The sequence below is a fragment of the Gopherus evgoodei genome, chromosome 11 (genome assembly GCF_007399415.2).
Source record: "Gopherus evgoodei ecotype Sinaloan lineage chromosome 11, rGopEvg1_v1.p, whole genome shotgun sequence".
NCBI classification, from domain to species: Eukaryota; Metazoa; Chordata; order Testudines; family Testudinidae; genus Gopherus; species Gopherus evgoodei.
Genome location: NC_044332.1, coordinates 62,683,374 through 62,701,764, shown reverse-complemented (window position 1 = coordinate 62,701,764; position 18,391 = coordinate 62,683,374). Strand labels below are relative to the sequence as shown.

The following is an 18,391-nucleotide window of genomic DNA, read 5'->3' as shown; positions in this document are numbered from 1 at the left end:
ATCTGGCTGTGCTCCAGTGACCATGAAGCAGCATGCTTTGAAAAGGGCTTGTTCTGGTCAGTCTCCATTGCAAAGACTGAAGGCTCTCTGATGGTGTGTTTGCAGCTCAGTGGTCAGAAGACAATGAAGGAGTTAACACTGATTCACTGAGCTGCTGTAGTACACCAGAGGAGGTTGCTTCCTTTTTCACTCTAGTTGATTGGAGATTCTGGAAGCCGGCCCTTGGGATTGTGGGATATTTTTGGCAGACTCTAAGTATGTGAGTTGAAGGGGCTCCACGCCAATTGACATGGGACAGAGAAAGTCAGTTTTGGCTGCTTCTGCTCCTATCAATTGGAGTCTCTAGCTGGCAGGTCTCTGCAGTTTTCCCCCCAAGGCCATAGAGTGGGCGGGGGTGGAGAGAGTGAGGAAGAGAGCTACTGCCTAGATCCCAATGCCCTCAGAGAGAGAGGGAGAGAGAGAGAGAGAGAGAGAGAGTGTGTGTGTGTGTGTGTGTGTAATATGTGTGTGTGTGCATGGCATGTCTGCTGTGCAGTCTGGATCCAAGGGTGTGCTGAGATTATACCCACTGGGAGGAGGTTGGTACCCGCTGAGTTCAATAGCTGCTGCTATGTGCTGAGAGCCATTTCCACACTCCCTTTGAGACAGCCTCTCTGGAACTTGGCTCCAGGCCATATAGTGGTCCTTGGTGACAGTGTGGCATAATAAATTAAAGCATTGGCCTAGGACTCAGAAGACCTGGGTTCTAGTTCTAGTCCTAGGTCTACCACTCACCTGGGGTGTGGGTGTGTGTGTGAGAGACAGACACACTTTGGGCAAATCACTTCACCAGAGTGCCTCAGTTTCCCCATTTCTAAAATGGGGATTAAAATACTGACCTTTGTAAAGTACTTTGAGCACTATTTAACAGCTAATTATTAATGGGCTCTACACTTCCAAGCTTCTCATTGCCAGGGGTACCCTAGAATTCTACCAGATTCTGGGTCTTCTGCAGACATGGAAGAAGATTTGGCCCTCTTAGCAATAAGCTAACTTCATGGAGAAGGTTTGTCTATTTGATATTGTGCAAAAAATAAAATTCCAGACTCTTGCATTATTTTTAAAGGTGACATTTACAAGATGGACTCATCTCACAGCCTCAGGGACTATGTGGTCTTTGATGACAGTCTCAAAGGACCAATGCAGTCACTGGGAAAGCCAAGAAACAATGTGTTGCTAAGCAACTGCTACCAGCATGCTATTCTATACTTATTCATTTAATTTCTAAAAGGACAAATTTTCTAAGTAGCCTCAGCTTAGCCACCAACAGTGCACACATTCTTAACCAGTTGCAATGCTTTCCATGTGTGTAAAATAGCTGATTTATACACACAAACCAGGTAGCTAGACATCTAGCTACTAAATTTGCAAGTGCCAGTAAAGAGCATGCAAAATTGAGGGTTCATTTTTAGAAGCCGGTTTGCAAATTTGGCACAGAGGTATTTGACAAAGGCCATCCTGTATTTGTGTCTTTTGTTTCAATTTTACTTTTCTTGAAAGTGACCAATCTTGATACTTTAGATGAGTGGCAACACTTTCTCAGCAGTTTGACTATGCATGTTGATGTTCCTAATGCATGAAGATCTTTTGTGTCATCATTCCCCACACATATGACAACAAACTTTTTTAGGTAATGAAACAAAGGTAAAATGGCGATTTTCAAATGCCATATGGAAGATATTGAATCTCAGATCCCAGCACTCCTTCAAAACCCTGCCTAAACTGAAATCTTTTTTAAAAGAGATTAAGCGCAGTAAATCTAATTCTACTGCCAGTTACAATGATTGTCACTGAAATCAGTGGGACTACTCCAGATTTTTCACTAGTGTACCTGAAATCAGTCCTGGCCCCTAACTGTTGTTATCTGGCAAAGTTATCCTGAAGACGACTTTTTACATCAGAGAAGTCATGAAAGAAGATTGTGCAAAAAGAATATATGGAAGCTTCCTCATTAATCAGGGAGTGCAGTTTGTTTTTAAAGACTTTGTGATGCCTCATAGGAACTTTGAGAAATATTTAGAAACAATTCTGCTTGGACAGTCTGCATTTTGAGTGTTTCTCTTTTCCAGTTTCTTCTTGTTTGCACAAAAATGCAGTCTTTATTCTGTAAGGGTGAAATGCACTCCAGTTCAGAGCCCTTACCCACCACAGGGGTGTTATGCAATAACACTTGTTGAGAGTTATTGACCTTGATGAAGTGGAACTTCATGCTCACGTTGACCCCTAATATAACTCTTATGTGATGAATCGGCCCTCTGCACTGGGGTGAATTTCACCCAAGAAACTTGGCATGGTGCTGGGGAATCAAGTCCACTGTTTTTCGAAGTTTCCCTTGAGGACTTACCTGCCTTTTAATGCACATTGCAAACCAGAAATTGTTCAACAGCAGATCACCTGTACACAAATGTGACTCCTATAAAGTTGCCAAGGTCTCTGAGACCTTTGGCAGAGTGCTGTGCTGAGTGGAGCAAATAAAAGGATTCACCATTAAGATACATATAGTAGTCCCAAAGATATGTAGTACTATAATGCAGGTCAGACCCTTAACTGTTTAGTAGCTATGAAATAAATAACAAGCAGCTCTGAATTACAGGGTCATTTTCCTTTTGGGGGGTTCTGGTGATGTCCAACCACATGGAGGTTCTGAATTCCAGTCCCAAGCTCCCTGGGTTAGCAGAACTGCTCTGTCCCTAAGGCCTTATCTTATTCTCTGGCCCGCATTTGGAGGTTGTCAAGATCAGCCCTCTATGATGAACCCATGACATGGTGCCTGAGGTAAGCAAGAAAGAAGTTCCTTGACACTCCTCTAAAAATGAATGAATATATTCCATGCTTTTTATTAACACAAATGTAAGAAGCTGCACTTCAGCGTGGAATTTTAATTTTTGAACACAGCAACTTGCATTACATGATAGAGAGAGACAGTTGTGATCTAGTAGTTGTGCATAGCTGTTGAAAAAGCACCATAATTTATGGTCTTCCCTAGAACTCCAGATGGAGCCAATAGTGTTCGACAGACAGTAATCATAGGCTGGGGGGGCACAGACTGAGCTAGTAGTACTAAAATTATAGAGAATAAAGGATAGTCTCAGCCAGTGTTAGACAGCTTGGGGGAGAATGAGTGATATTGTGTAGACATACTGAATGAGAGAGGGAGGATAAAATGAGCCAGTATTGTGACCAAGACAAAGAAATAGCTACAGCCACAATTCTGCATTTCCATGAATTTTTATAGAGTAATATTGAAGGGACTCTGCGAAAAGGAGAGGGAAAATGAGAAGCATAAATTTATCCAATAGTGGCTGGATTTTATGCCCTCTTTCTAAAATCTTTCAGAAGAGGAAAGAAGGAAGTTAATAGCAACATGTTTAAAGTCTTTGTTTTTCTATAATAATTAAGTTTTATGTTTATAAACCAACGTTTATTTCAGGCTCTAGATTAAAAACTCCATTATACTGTATGTATAAATACACAGCTTAACCTCACTCTCCACTGTACAGTAATTTATGCAATAGCACTTCCTGAGAGTCATTGACTTTACATTACTTTGCAGCTCCCCTGGAATGTTAGCTCCCTGATTGGTTACTGTATGTAGACAACCTGATAGGCCAGCAGGTAGACTTAAATAACACCCTAAGTTAACAGCAATCTGCTATGCCAGAGAGTACAGCGAATTCAAGGTTAATTAGAAAATGTCTTCTTAAAACAGCAATTCTCGTGTGATCCTTTAGAGATGAAAATTGATATTCATAGTCACATTCTACCTAAGGAATGGCCTGATCTAAAAGAGGTAATAAGAGGTTAGACATTTGCTGCAGTATTAAAGCAGCATCTATTGTTACCATTGTAACTTCTGATTTATCAATGTTTCTATTACTATATAAACATCTGTTTTCAATAGGTTTTTCTCTGATTTGGGGGGATTTAAGATCCTCATTCTGCACTACTTATTAAAGAAAAACTCCGTGGGCCCTATTTCAAGCCCCTTGTATTACTTTAAAGCAGTTTGAGTTTGTGTGTGCTTTCTAAATCCACATTAATTATGAATTTTGAAGCTCTATAAAACACAGGTCTACTATGCTGGTTGCTAAGTTAAGTAGATGGGGTGGTTGCAGATCTCTGTATTTTTATATAGTGCCTGAACAATGTGATTTTTTTTAAAGATTTATAGTTGTAAAAATGCTGCACTATTAATTCTATGTTCTTAGTAAAACAGTTAACCTATTAGGGGAAGGTTTTCAAAGACACAAAGGACAGTTAGGTGCCCAAATCCCATTGACTTTAAATCTCCCCCTTAATTTGGTTTGTATTCACATTTTCTTAAAACGTGTAAAGAAGCATTAAGTAAATGACTAATAATGAATAAGACTGAAATCACTTTGCAATTCAGCCTGGATCCACTGAAGTGAATGGGAGTATCACCATTGATGTCAATGGATACAAGATCACCCTTTCTGTGTTTTTTTCTAACTATTTCTTCTTTTGCTGAAACTTTTTAAGCCATTGGACAGATTCAGTATATTGCACTCTAAATGAAAAAATCGGTTAATAAATTCAAATACTGCTCAGAATAGAGGGCAAGTTAAATTGTTTGTTTTTAATATTTGCATTAGAGGTAGTCTAAATCTTATCACTTATTGACTAGTAAATCCAAAATGCCTGTCAGAGGTAATTCCGTAGGCTCCATGTTCCATAGCTGCAAGCTGCCTTGGTAGTGCAGTAGGACCCAGACGCAAGAAGAAGTAGTATTGGTAGCTTGTTTTTCACACAGAGGTGTGATCTATTTCTTAACGCCCTCTCTGTCTCACCGTCCCCATCTGTAATATGGAGGCATGGGTGCTCTGGGGATTCCTTAGTTAATATTTGCACAGTATTTTGAAAATGGAATGTGCTATAGGTATTATTGTACTAAAAAAATCTAATTCTTTTGATGTTACATATAATCAGATTGTTTAATTTAAAAAATATAGACGTATCTAGTTCTAACTCAGTTTGTAGGATAGCCTTAACCGTGTTGAACACTATGGAATATATTTTTATCCTTTTTTATTAATTCTGCAGCAGTGTAGAGAATTAGTAAAGTCATTTTTTAAAATCATATAATGAAAGAGTATATAATTTCTGAAATTATTTTCTGATAAATCTGTGACTTTGTATGATCAGCTCCATTAAACAAGTTGAGTGTAAGTGATTTTTTAAAGCTCATATAATATTTCTATTTGAGGCAAGCTAGCAAATTAGTTAAGAGAGAGGATGAGAACTGAATTAGCTGGGTTTTTTTTGTTTGTTTGTTTTTTGTAATGGCTGTTTTAGTTAGAATGAAAGACTACTAGGTTTTTGTCTGTCAATATGAAACCATTTTATCTCATTGTGCCTATCTTTTGACTGCAAAAGAATACTGTGATTTCAACCTTGCTCGTAGGCACCAGACACAAGCTGAAGCTCTCTTTACACTGTGTGTCTCTCTTCCTTTCATATACTGAGGTTTCAATTTGTTCCTGATGACAGAAATTTCAAAAGTAGTTTTTGCAGGGTTGTTAGCTCCATGTGTCTGTGAATGTTAAGTGCAGAGGCTAGTGGAGGTTGAAGGTTAGAGAAGGACAGAAAACTGCAATTTATTTATTCAAAAATGAGTAGTAATGAGACCTGGAATTAAGAACACATGTGATTATTTCTTTAAAACTGTCAACAGTAACAATGATACAGATAGAACTGATAGGAAGGTAACGTGTTTTCTGATCCATTAGCTCTATCACAGGCACATGCAGTGCTATCTTATAATTTTTACATTAAATTGTTGGCATCAGAATTACTGAATCTTGAACCTAAGATAATAGAAAACCTTTGTGTTGGGTTTGTTCACCTGTGAACTTGGAAACCCATAACATATATAAAAATCAAAGAATCATTAAAATTTAGGGCTGTAGAAGAGGTCATTTACTCTAGTCCCCAGTGCTGAGGCAGGACCAAATCGACCTAGACCATCCCTGAAGACCTTAGCATTTCTTTGCTAACAATGAAAATTGGGACTATCTTTGTAAAATGCTCCTTAAGCAAATTGGCTATAAACAAAATAAAAGTTGCCAAGCTCTTGATTATAATCTTGAAAAGGCAGAAGCTTTGTGGTGAGAATCTGGGATTTCACCTATGACATCCAACAATAAGTGGCTAACAATGTCTCACCGTTATGCAGAAGCTTTTCATAAATCATTGGAGATTCTGATTATTCCACAGAAAAGAGTCTCTTGACCACAGGAAAAAGCAATCTTGAATCAATAATGCCAAAGTTAACAAAATGTCTTTATTTCTCCTGCTAGGCTTAGGCATTTGAAAATCTATATCCAAATAAGCTAGAACTTTAAAAAGGCAATGAAGTTTAAGTATGAAGCCTCACAGAAGGCTTATTAATCAGAAAGTTGAAAACAAAGAGCCAAGTCTAATATCAGCACCAGAATTCAGAAGATAAAGTAGATCGCGAAGCTATGCGGTATAATTAGTGATGCCTTGCACTTGAAGAGGTCATATTTAAAGGAAAACTTTCTCTTAAACTGTTTAGAACTGCTTTTTCACCCCTCTTGCTGAATTCTTTATAGCTCCAAATGTATGGGCCAACATTTTCAAAAGTAACTAGTAATTTGAGTAAGTGAAGTGAAAAAGTGATCAGTGAAGTGCTTGAATGAGAAATATGAAATGCATCCAGTTAATCCCTGAGGGCATAAGGGGGAAAATTGGTGGAAAAAAAATAGATCATTGACTACTTGATCTATTGTCTATATGGTTGAGCTGTATAGTGCTTCTGTTATCTGCATAGCTGCATAATCATAGTTATTAGGGAGCTGATCCAAAGCCCATTGAGGTCAATGGAAGTCTTTTCATTTATTTCAGTGGACTTTGTCTCACACCCTATGTGTCCTTTGCAAAACACAGTTTTAATGGTATGTACATTTAAATTGGTGTAAATAAATGTATCAACATACCACAGTCAACAGCATCTCTGGCTGAAGTCAGGGGCCCTATTTATAGTTGAAGTCAGTGATTGATTTGCCTGCCTGCACTGGATGTGTAGGATCATAATTTTGCTTATGCTGATGTGTTAATGATTCCTGCTTTTGTCCAGTTTCCTGCAAACTGTTACTTTATGGAAAAAGTAGGGCATTCTGACCCTCTCTCTATTGTCCTATTTCATTATTTCATATAATTTCAAATCTTATGATTTAAAGAATTAAATGAAAATAAACCTCTGGTGGGGGGTTTTATTTTTTATTCAAAGAACTTTAAACCTCTTCAGGAGACTCAATGGACATCTAACTTGTATCTTTTAAGCCTGTCTCTCCTGATTAAATATTAATAGGGAGAAGAAGGTGACCTTCAGCCTTGCTGCTGAATCATGGAAGCTGAAATGCAGAATCAATACATCTTCATGCTAATGATTAACTAATTGCAGTTTGCTAGGATCTGTGCCGGATCATTTCTCATCTCTTATTTTCCTTCACATACTTCATTTGGTTGTTGTTTCTGCTTTAAAATACTATTCTGTACAGTAAGGTACAGCCCTAATATAGTAAGGTACTTATGCATGTGAGTCAGGCATCTTAAAATCAATTCTTAGACACATGCTTAGGTATCTTACTGAACTAGAGGCTAAAGGCTCAATCCTGCAAGTGTACTAACCCAACCCAGCAAAAGAGTCAAGCACATATTTAAAATTAAGCATCTGAATAGTCCTACTGAAGTCAAAGGAACAATTTACATACTTAAAGCTAAGTATATACTTGGGTGTTTTGCTGGACTACAGAGTGATCAGCACCTTGAAGGACTGAGTCCTAAAGAGGATTATGTTATGGCCTGTTCCTGTGAAGCTCTGAGCTACCTCTACAAGGCGCTGAGCACCCTTAGGTCAGCACCTTGCAGGATCCAGTATTCATTTATGGTTTATGAATGCCTGCCGTTTTTTAAGGAGAAAAGCATCATAAACAATAAAAATGACAAATACTTGGAAGTTTGTCTTGTATGTAATGGTAAAATACAATTTTTCTTATCAATCTTAATAACTGTATAAAATGGCAAGATTGTTTGGAAACCACTGTCAGATTTCCAAACACATTTCATCAAATATTCCTCTAATATTTTCTATCTATACTGTGTCATGTAACATTTACTCTTTAACCATTTTATTAACTTAAATTAGAGGATTGGGCCAAAAGAAGCCTGATGAAGTTAAACAAGTACAAGTGTAGAGTCCTGCACTTAGGATGGAAGAATCCCATGCACTGTTACATACTAGGGACCGAATGGCTAGCCTAGGGGTTACAATGGATGAGAAGCTGGATATGAGTCAGCAGTGTGCCCTTGTTGCCAAGAAGGCTAATGGCATTTTGGGCTGTATAAGTAGGGGCATTGCCAGCAGATCGAGGGACGTGATCGTTCCCCTCTGTTTGACATTGGTGAGGCCTCGTCTGGAGTACTGTGTCCAGTTTTGGGCCCCATACTACAAGAAGGATGTGGAAAAATTGGAAAGAGTCCAGTGGAGGGCAACAAAAATGATTAGGAGGCTGGAGTGCATGACTTATGAGGAGAGGCTGAGGGAACTGGGATTGTTTAGTCTGCAGAAGAGAAGAATGGGGGGGGGATTTGATAGCAGCCTTCAACTACCTGAAAGGGGGTTCCAAAGAGGCTGGATCTAGACTGTTCTCAGTGGTAGCAGATGACAGAACAAGGAGTAGTGGTCTCAAGTTCCAGTGGGGGAGGTTTAGGTTGGATATTAGGAAAAGCTTTTTCACTAGGAGGGTAGTGAAGCACTGGAATGGGTTACCTAGGGAGGTGGTAGAATCTCCTTCCTTAGAGGTTTTTAAGGTCAGGTTTGACAAAGCCCTGGCTGGGATGATTTAGTTGGGAATTGGTCCTGCTTTGAGCGGGGGTTGGACTAGATGACCTCCTGAGGTCCCTTCCAACCCTGATATTCTATGATTAACTTATTCCAGGGGGGAACTGACAATTCTCAATTGTTATTATCTGTTCTGGATATGTATTCAGAGCTTCAAGAAGCTTTCTCCAGATCCGAGGTATTTAACTGAGGTTTTCTGGTGAAAATCTCTTAACCTTATCTAACTGAGTCTTCCATACGTGCATCATTGGAACAGAAAACACTGTGCAGATGAAGATAACATTATTGTGAAGAAAGCTGTGCAAATAGCTAGTTGGATGCTAAATGAGTGTATGTGTAAGGTTATATGGATGAAGTATAGCTACATAGCTGCATGTAATACACACCGCATATGACATAGTTTCTCACAAACATGGATGCATATATCCTATGTTAGATTCTCAGCTGGTGTAAATCAATGTAGTTCAACTCAATTCAGTGAAGCAATGCCAATTAACACCAGTTGAGATCCTGACCATATGTGCACCATAAGTATGTAAGTGCACCACCCTTTCTAGCTGCCTTTCATCAGATGAAACAGTCCCACTTTTGTCAGCCTAAAGAAAATGTGGGTTTGCATCCACTTTTAGTTAATAAAGCTCTAAAAGGATATTAACCATGAAAATGAATCATAGAAATTCAAGAAGTCAGTGGAAAACACTCTTAAAAGGGGATGAGTCTGTCTTAACTACTTCTTAGATGACTATCTATGGTACCTAAGCATCTGGCATGCCCACAAAAGACTATTGTCTCTCCCCCACTAGTGCAGTGGATATTTTTGTTTTATTTTATTTCTGTTCTTCTCCTCCTCCTCTTTCCTTCGTGACTCTTTGAGTTTCTTTTTTGCCGCTTACTTCCCCCTCCTCTTTGCCCTATTCCGGCTCCACCTGAGGGAGATGCTGCTATTTGGGAGGGAAGGCTTTATCCATGAGGGTCATCTTGCACTTGGATCTGTCTAGCTGCATGAACTGAGCCTTTGATTTTCATTCCAACCACTGTCTAATCACTGGCCTTTTCTTCCTTCCTTCACAGAGATATGGTTATGGCGGATGGGTTCAACTGGACCACCATTGCAAGGTATGCTGGTTCTCATTCTGTAAGGCATTATTGTGGTCTCAGCCACCTGTACCCTTTAAAAAGCAGAGTGCCAATAAGGTTGATGGCCAATGTTTAACTTGCAGTGTCATTAAGATGCACCTTTTTAGGAAACAAGATTACTCCAAACGCTGAAATATCACCATAGATCTTTCTGTTAAAAGACTGAGATAGGGTATAAGATGACCTGACTGCCTTCTAATCTCAGTTTGAAACATTATCCAGCAGTTTTCATAATTACCACAGCCTAATATAGAAGAACCTCAGAGTTATGAACTGACCACACACCTCATTTGGAACCAGGCAGCAGCAGAGACCAAAAAAAAGTAAAGAGAGTACACAGTACTGTGTTAAACATAAACTACTAAAAACATAAAAGGAAAGCAGAATTTTTTTCTGCACAGTAAAGTTTCAAAGCTGTATTAAGTCAATGTTCATTTGTAAACTTTTGAAAGACCAATCATAACATTTTGTTCAGAGTTACGAACATTTCAGAATTACGAACAGCCTCCATTCCCGAAGTGTTCGTAACTCTGAGGTTCTACTGTATTCAGAATCTAAAAAAACGGATTTTAATAATAAAAAAGCATAACTTAGATCAAATTAAAAACTTTTTTTCATAGAATCACCAATTTTAGAATTTAACCTAGAAATTGACCCGGATCTTCTGACATTATATGGCAGTCTAGAAGGAAAAGAAAACACAAATGGAACTATCTAATCATATATTTATAGAAGTTAAAGAACTAGAACAAAGAACTTTTCAAAAAGAAGAGAGTAATTCTTTCCTCAGTTTTTAGCAAGGACAGCAAAGACAGAACAGTGGTTTCAGTCGGAACAGTATGCAGCCTTTTGGGGCCATACTATACACCGAGCTGTGTGCATAATTGATTTTTCAGTTCCGTGGCTAACGCTGTGCAAAGGAAGGTAATTCCATTTTCTGGAAGTTTTTGTTATTTCAAAATCTGCTTTTGTTTCAATTTTCAACAAAACTCCCAAATTCTCCCTAGATGGGAAGGGAGCTCTGAGGCAGTCCACCTTGTGGGCTGCTGCTGACCGTGGGAGCCTGGGGATCCCCAACGTGCAGGCAGGCAGGCAAGGAGTCAGGTGGGCTCCAGGACACCTATGTGGCAGGGAGTGTTCAGTCAGAACATTGTCAAAATCAAATTATCGCTACAGGACATTTTTGGTTTTGATAAATTGGCAAATTCCATTGAAAAACTCATTTTTCTAATTTTTTTTTCCAACCTGCTATAGTTGTAGTGTATATACCAGAACCTGCAGCAAGGGGCAGTGCAGAAGTGACCTGCCTTAGCAGGTGATACAGAATGCATTGTATCTCAAGATGCCACTAGCAGCACAGAGAGAACACATTCATTCCCTTCCAGGATGAGCCAGCTCCCTTCCCAGGCCCCCAGCCTTCTGGAGAGGTTAGCATTATTAATGGACCTTGCCTGGAGCAGTCCTTGCCCTCAGTGGAGCGCAGGGACTGCCAATCCATCCAGCCACCTCAGGTTCACAAGGAAGGGAAGGTTCCTTATACCCTCTCCTTATCCCTCACAGATTTGTGCAAAGCTAGCAACAATTGAGCCCTTAACATAAAATTTAAGAATAATTTGTTGGTAATAATAATAAATAAAATAGTTTATAGTGCCATAAGTATACACACAAGACACAAAGCCTTCCCTGAGGAGGTAAATAATACAGGACAAATGAACACAAGCGAAGAGGCAAACTAACACTTCAGGAGCCTGACCCAATTGCACAGTGATGTTAATGGGAGCTTTCCACTGACTTCAGTAGGTGCTGGATTGGGTCCCAGGATTGTACTGTGTTGAGAAAGGAAGAGTGGGTGCTTGAAGAGGTGGAATAAGGAGGATGATCTAGTGCACAGGGCTCTGGACTGGACTTCAAGAAACTTGTATTTAGTTCACATCACAGCCACATACTTCCTGTGCTTCCTTAGGCCCCTTCCTCAGTTCCCCATATCCCTGCCACATTGAGTTGTTGTGAGAATATTAATGACTGTGAGGTGCTCATACTGTGGTGATGCCTAGGTAGTTAGCTAAAGAGGGATCTGAAGAAAAGGAGGAGGTATCTGGTGGGTAAGAATAGGAAGAATGATTTATATACAGTGAGCAGCAAGACACAAGGTGCACAGCTGAGAGTGCAAAAAGGAGAGACGTCTTTAGTCCGTGCACACTCCCATTTAAGTCAACTAACTAAAACCAGTTACATTATTAAATACTTGGCAGGTTAGATGGTGAGTTTAACAAGACAGAGTTAGAGTTAATCTGCTCCCATCTTCTGAGGTTCAGACGTGACTTCCAAATGGGACCTCTGCACTGAGAGATAGAGGAATGAGTAATATTTGATTGACTAGATCTGCACAACAACACAAAAAGAATAAATATCTAGTGTTTGGAATTTTCAGGTTGTTGCCTCAGCATCCCCTTCAGCTTTAGTCTCACAAAGACAGTAACTGAGCTGCTCTGCTTAAAAAAACAAACAATCAAAAAAAGCCTCACTCCCATGATTCCTCACTAGCGTTATAACCTTTACATGTGTTATGTAAAACATAGATTGAGACTTTCCAAGCTACTTGATTAATTTAGATGTTATTTTCCTATTAATCTTAATAGATTTTAATAATACTGATCTCAAGACAAGAACCTGTCAACCCTCAAAGTGATAATTGAGAATTCTTAAGTGATCAATATAATTAATATATAATCTATAGCTCAGGCTACAGAAATGGAACTGGACATCCAAATCCTTTGGCAGCTTGGAAAATCACAGTCTGTGTCTGTGTGTGCATCTGTGTGAGCACACATGAGTAATACAAATAAAGTTGAGGAGTTTGATAAAATGCAACATCTGTTTATTGCAAGAACATTCCAATGTCACCAACATCATTGGAATTATAAACCATGGAATTTTTTAAAGATTCAGTTGGAACCCTGTGGCAAGCTAGTAGTAGCAGCACAATGGGCTATCCAGTGCTGCCTCTGTCAGAGTAGATTGGATGTTACTGTCATTGGGAGGGAATAAAGTCCTTTGCATAGAACTGGAGCAAGGGAAAATGTGTCTTACAATGAGAGGAGGAAAAAGCTTCTCATAAGATTCTGTAAAAAAGAATCAAACCATAAAAAATGAATTACGTATTTTTTTCAAAGGAATGAAATTCTGACTGAAACTGATGAGCCTGATGATAAGAAACTTTGCCATGTTGCTCAACTCATTTCAGACAACTGATTCTTAAATCTGTGTCTTAATTTCCACATAAATTTGTTAAAGCATAAAACACCAGGTACTATTAGGAGGAGATGTGAGACAAATCTTAAATTATGTCCTAGGTAAATTGATTAAGCCTTGAGAATAGAGGTCTCACAGTACCTCGTCTGACAGCTCCACTCTAGCCATTGGTTTGGAAACATGAACAGTTTCCTCAGGATCCATGTGTTTATCATTACTGCAAAACCTGCTTCCAATTAACTTTACAAAATTACTACATAATTTTGTATTTTAAAAGTGTCTGGATCATGTGCATTTTAGTGGTAGCATCCAGAGACTGTAGCAACATGACTGGATTTCCAGCTCTCATTTTTTTGTTAGGCTAATCTTGCTTGCCTTACTCATATGGGTAATCTCATGGATCTGAGTGAATTGAATCAGGCGAATAAGGAGAACGGCAGTTTGTTCTGTAAAACAGGCTTTTCCTGAATTTACACACAAATATGAGGGTTCAGGATTGATCAGTGGCACATCCCTGATCATGCAAAATTCAATTAACACAGATGAAAGCGGCAATCGCAATTCTTTATAGCCTGGCACTTAGCTTATTAGAAACTCTTTCATATTGCATAGCCTGATATTGCATGGAAAGGGTTTCTTTTTATCTTTCAGTATTTATGTATTAACAGCAGACAGGTCCCTTGGTGAAATTAAAATCTGTCTAACATTGTTTTCAGTATTAATAAAAGAAAATACATATGAGTCCTTTAGAGGCTAGCAGACTCTGAAGAAAGAATTAAAAGTCTAGTGCGCTCACTGAAATACTCCCAGTGGTAACTCAATAAAGGGCACATAGTCTATTTTTATATGACAAAATCTTTAAATCCACTAGGCCTTTCCCTTATCCCAAATATCCTGCTACCTGCATGTTACACAATAATCAACAGTGGCTTGATATTGGATTTTTAAAATGTATTGGAATGTATGGCTAAGCTATCCCCATCTATTTGGAAAATCAATTCTAATAGACTTTAAAGGATTTTGCCAGAGGAACAGGGCTGTGGAGTTGTAATTACTGTTTATAATATTGTGAGTCATTTTCTCAAACTGTAATATTGCTGCCAGCTCATTCTGGCAACCTGTCAAGGTGGCACAGAAAGGAGAGAAAGAGGTTTTAAAATATTTATCAGGGAAATATATTTGTGAATGATGTATGAAGCTAATAACATATTCAAGGTTAAAAACAGCCTAACTCCTCATAGAGAGGAGACATGCAACTGAGTATGTCTGCTGCAACGAGTGTAATTTTATTAATTTAAGAAAGTGTATGTCTATGTTCATAACAAGGAATAGTCTGAATTAACTGTTATTTTACATTGCAGAATAGATGTACACTGAGTGAAATTCACCTCTCCTCCAGGAGCGTCAGTCAACTGATTGTGTGTGTTGGGGGCGGAAACTAGGTGTGGGTTGGAGAGAATGTGCCCCCTAAGCTTGGAGCAGGCTTTAGGGCTTCACTGCATCCAGCTGCCATCCACTGTACTATTCCTCTACACCCTTTACAGAGGGGTTCCCAGCCACTAAATCAGTGTAATCGCAGATCCCGTCACTCCTTGCCCCCAACATGTCTGTTCTACAGTTATGCATCCCTAACACACACAGGAGGAATCTGCAGGGTCCAGACTTAACTTAATCCAGTTGTCTGCCATAGCTCAACTTTCATGTATTCCCATTACCCAACAGAAGCAGCTAAGAGTTTCTCTGAACTCTCAGACCTTGCAGGTATTGATGGATTACATCTCATCAATTTGTTCAAGAATAAAACAATAGGAAAATTGGCTGTTACAGTCGCTTTTGGTGTTGAATCACTAGCTCTAATAACATATCCATAAGAGCAAGTGGCTGTGAACTGTTGCTACGTTCATTTTCCTTGGCTTGATTTGACAAGACAGTGACTACACAGTGTCTGGCCAGTTGTCAAACCAATCAAAAATTAAAGTCAGAAGTGTTGCACTGCTCTCTCTTCTCACAATTAAAGGGACACAGTAAAAGTTAGTGACCTTGGTAATATTCTGACCTACACAACCCTGAGAGGGTTTGCATAAAGCTGTATTGCTATAGTTCAGGTAATTGTTTTATATTGGATCTTTTTTCCCTGATACGAATGCTTCAGTATTCATTTATTTATTTATTTATTTATTAAGAAGAAGAAAATTCAACCTGCAGCTTCCATTGGGGCTAATTCTATATCAGTTGTACAGCATGAATCTGCAGAACTCTACTGAATTTATGGAGTTACTCTGAATTCTCTCTGGAGTTACTATGATCATTTTTGAGCCCACTGACTTCAAAGGAATAGGGCAAACCTTGGCAGAACTTGGCTCATAGTCAACAAACAGCACTCATAAACATCACTGTGATGTCAAACTCAGGTGCCTGAGTGATGGAGTTTAGTTAAATAAATTGTTTCAGGATAGCAAAGGGTATCAGCAATAGAGAGGGGATTATTTTTAAATTATAAAAAGATACCTTGATATTGTCCTTTTGCATTACAAATGACATTTCTAAATTTTTATTTTTTTTTCTATTCAACAAAAATGTAGGGCCTGAATTCTAGCACTGGATGGGCACTGGCAGCCCCACGTACTTCTAACACAGTAGAATTTAGGCCATATTATCGTGACACAACTTTATTACTGTAATGAAAATTTCATTTCACAGGGGGAGGCAAAAATGATGAAGGAGGGAAAGGTTTTCAGAGTTATCCAAGAAAACTGCTGGAATCCAGAGGTTCGGATTCAAGAGATGAACAAAGCAGGTAACTCCAAAAATGAAATTTACTAATCATAAATCAAATAGAACAACTTAAGCTTTCACATCAAAGTGTTCTATAATAACATTACAATAAAAAGGTTTTGCAGCGTTACAATTAGTTTAAATCAATTGCAAGTCAATGAAAACTAATACAGTTTAGAGTTAGATTCAAAAGAGACAGATTCTACCTTTCAGTACTTTGCTCCACAAATAGCCAAAATTAATTTCTGTGCAGGAAGGTACAAGTTAATATGAGTATGGGTGTCAGAACATGGCCTCAAAAGTAGAATATGCATTCCTGATTTTAAAAGTGGTCTATAAAGGAGAAAAAAATGTTTGAGCTCTTTGTTTTTGGTGATGTATTTAAAAGAAAAACTTTCTGCCAAGTTTTTTTTCCCTGCTTGTTTTTGCATTACATTATCTACCACATTTTTGCTGGAGGACTGAGAGTAACTGGAGAATTAGTGGCATTATGTTATCAGATGAGACAAGAGACCCTGATCCAGTAAGCACGTCTAACTTAAAGTTTGGCTTCAAATGACCACTCGTATGTATCATTAGGCAAATGCAATTATCTTCAAGAACTCATAGGGAATGGGTGAGGTCACAGAGAACTGGAGAAGGGCAAATATGGTATCTATCTTTAAAAGAGAACAAAGAGGACCTGAGGAATTATAGACCATCAGTCTAATTTAGATATATGGAAAGATACAGGAACAAATTATTAAACAATTATTCCAGTGCTTCCTCACGCTTCTAGTGAAAAAGTTTTTCCTAATATCCAACCTAAACCTCCCCCACTGCAACTTGAGACCATTACTCCATTAGATCATGGCCCTAAAAATTAACCACCAAAAAAGACATAGTTTGGGAGGGAAGATGCAAAGAGTTTCTCTCAGTTAAAGAAAGCTGGTAACCAGCAGGGTAAGATGTCATTAACTCAGATAAAATAGGTCCTATTTATGAAAAGCTTTATGCAGCAACATAAAAACTTTATCAATGCTAAGAAATGCAACTGGTACCCAGTGCACTAGAACAGCAATTAGATCACATGATCATACCTCCTGGCTCCAGCCAGAATACAAGATGGTGTATTAAAATACATACTGCAAAGCCAATGTGAAAACTGAGTTAAGATCACAGTATTATGTCAAATGCCACACTAGCCAGGCTGTGTGTGGCACTGAATTCAAATATTAATTTTAACTAAACTTTCTTTAATTCCTTTCCTCTCTGTGCAATCTTCTTGGTTCTTCCTGCCTCAATGAAGACATAGCAGAATATATCACTCTGTCATAACAAATACCATGGATTGCAGTAAGATGCTGGCCATTGCAGATGTGCATTCTGAAATATCAACAGTGAACCAGGATGTACCAAGAGGATTTTAGAAAAGTGTGGGTGTCAAGGTTCCTTCCCCACTCTGAACTTTAGGGTACAGATGTGAGGACTTGCATGGATACTTCTAAACTTAATTACTAGCTTAGATCTGGTATCACTGCCACCATCCAGAATTTTCGGTGTCTGGATCACTCCCTTTTCCCCCCTAAACCTTCTCCTTCCTGGGTAGCCTTGAGAGACTCCTTCACCAATTCCCTGGTGAGTCCAGATCCCCAATCCCTTGGATCTTAAAACAAGGAGAAATTAACCATCCCCCTTTCGTTCCCCCACCAATCCCTGGTGAGTCCAGATCCAATCCCTTCGATCTTAAAACAAGGAGAAATTAACCATCCCCCCTTCTTTTCCCCACCAATCCCAGATGAGTCCAGATTCAATCCCCTTGGATCTAAAAACAAGGAAAAATCAATCAGGTGTTAAGAAAAAGGCTTTTAATTAAAGAAAAGAAACGTAAAAGAAAACCCTCTAGGAGAGATTAGCATACCAGCTACTCTCACAGAAAACAGATTCAAAACACAGAAGATGTTCCCCTGGGCACAAATTCAGTTACACAAAAAAAATATTCAAATACCCAATTCGATTCTACCTCTAATTGCATAAGACAGGTTACAAAGAAATAAACATAACCCTATTTATTCCTTTCTAAAACTTACTACTCTGATAAGAGGCTGGTTCCTTGATCTTTTTCACTCCAGCTGAAACTGAAACTCTAAACAAAGGAAAAACTTCCCTCCTTCCTTTTGAAACATCTTGTTCCCCCATTGTTCCTCTGGTCAGGTGTTAGCTAGGCTAGCTGAACTTTTTAACACTTTACAGGTAAAAGAGGCATTAAGCCTTAACCATCTGTTTATGACAGTGGGGGAGAGAGAAAATACTTTTTCAAAAAGT

General features: G+C 38.7%; 1 protein-coding gene across 5 annotated transcripts in view; it reads left to right on the top strand.

Annotated features, from left to right (window-relative positions):
* ACMSD (aminocarboxymuconate semialdehyde decarboxylase) overlaps positions 1–18,391 on the top strand; it is a 92,272-nt gene that overhangs the window by 40,710 nt on the left and 33,171 nt on the right. For all 5 annotated transcript variants that reach the window (XM_030580877.1, XM_030580875.1, XM_030580879.1 and 2 more), the window contains 2 exons: positions 9,995–10,039; positions 16,013–16,109. In XM_030580877.1, the coding sequence (XP_030436737.1) occupies positions 16,025–16,109 (85 nt within the window). In that variant the 5' untranslated portion in view covers positions 9,995–10,039; positions 16,013–16,024. The remainder of the gene's footprint in view (positions 1–9,994; positions 10,040–16,012; positions 16,110–18,391) is intronic.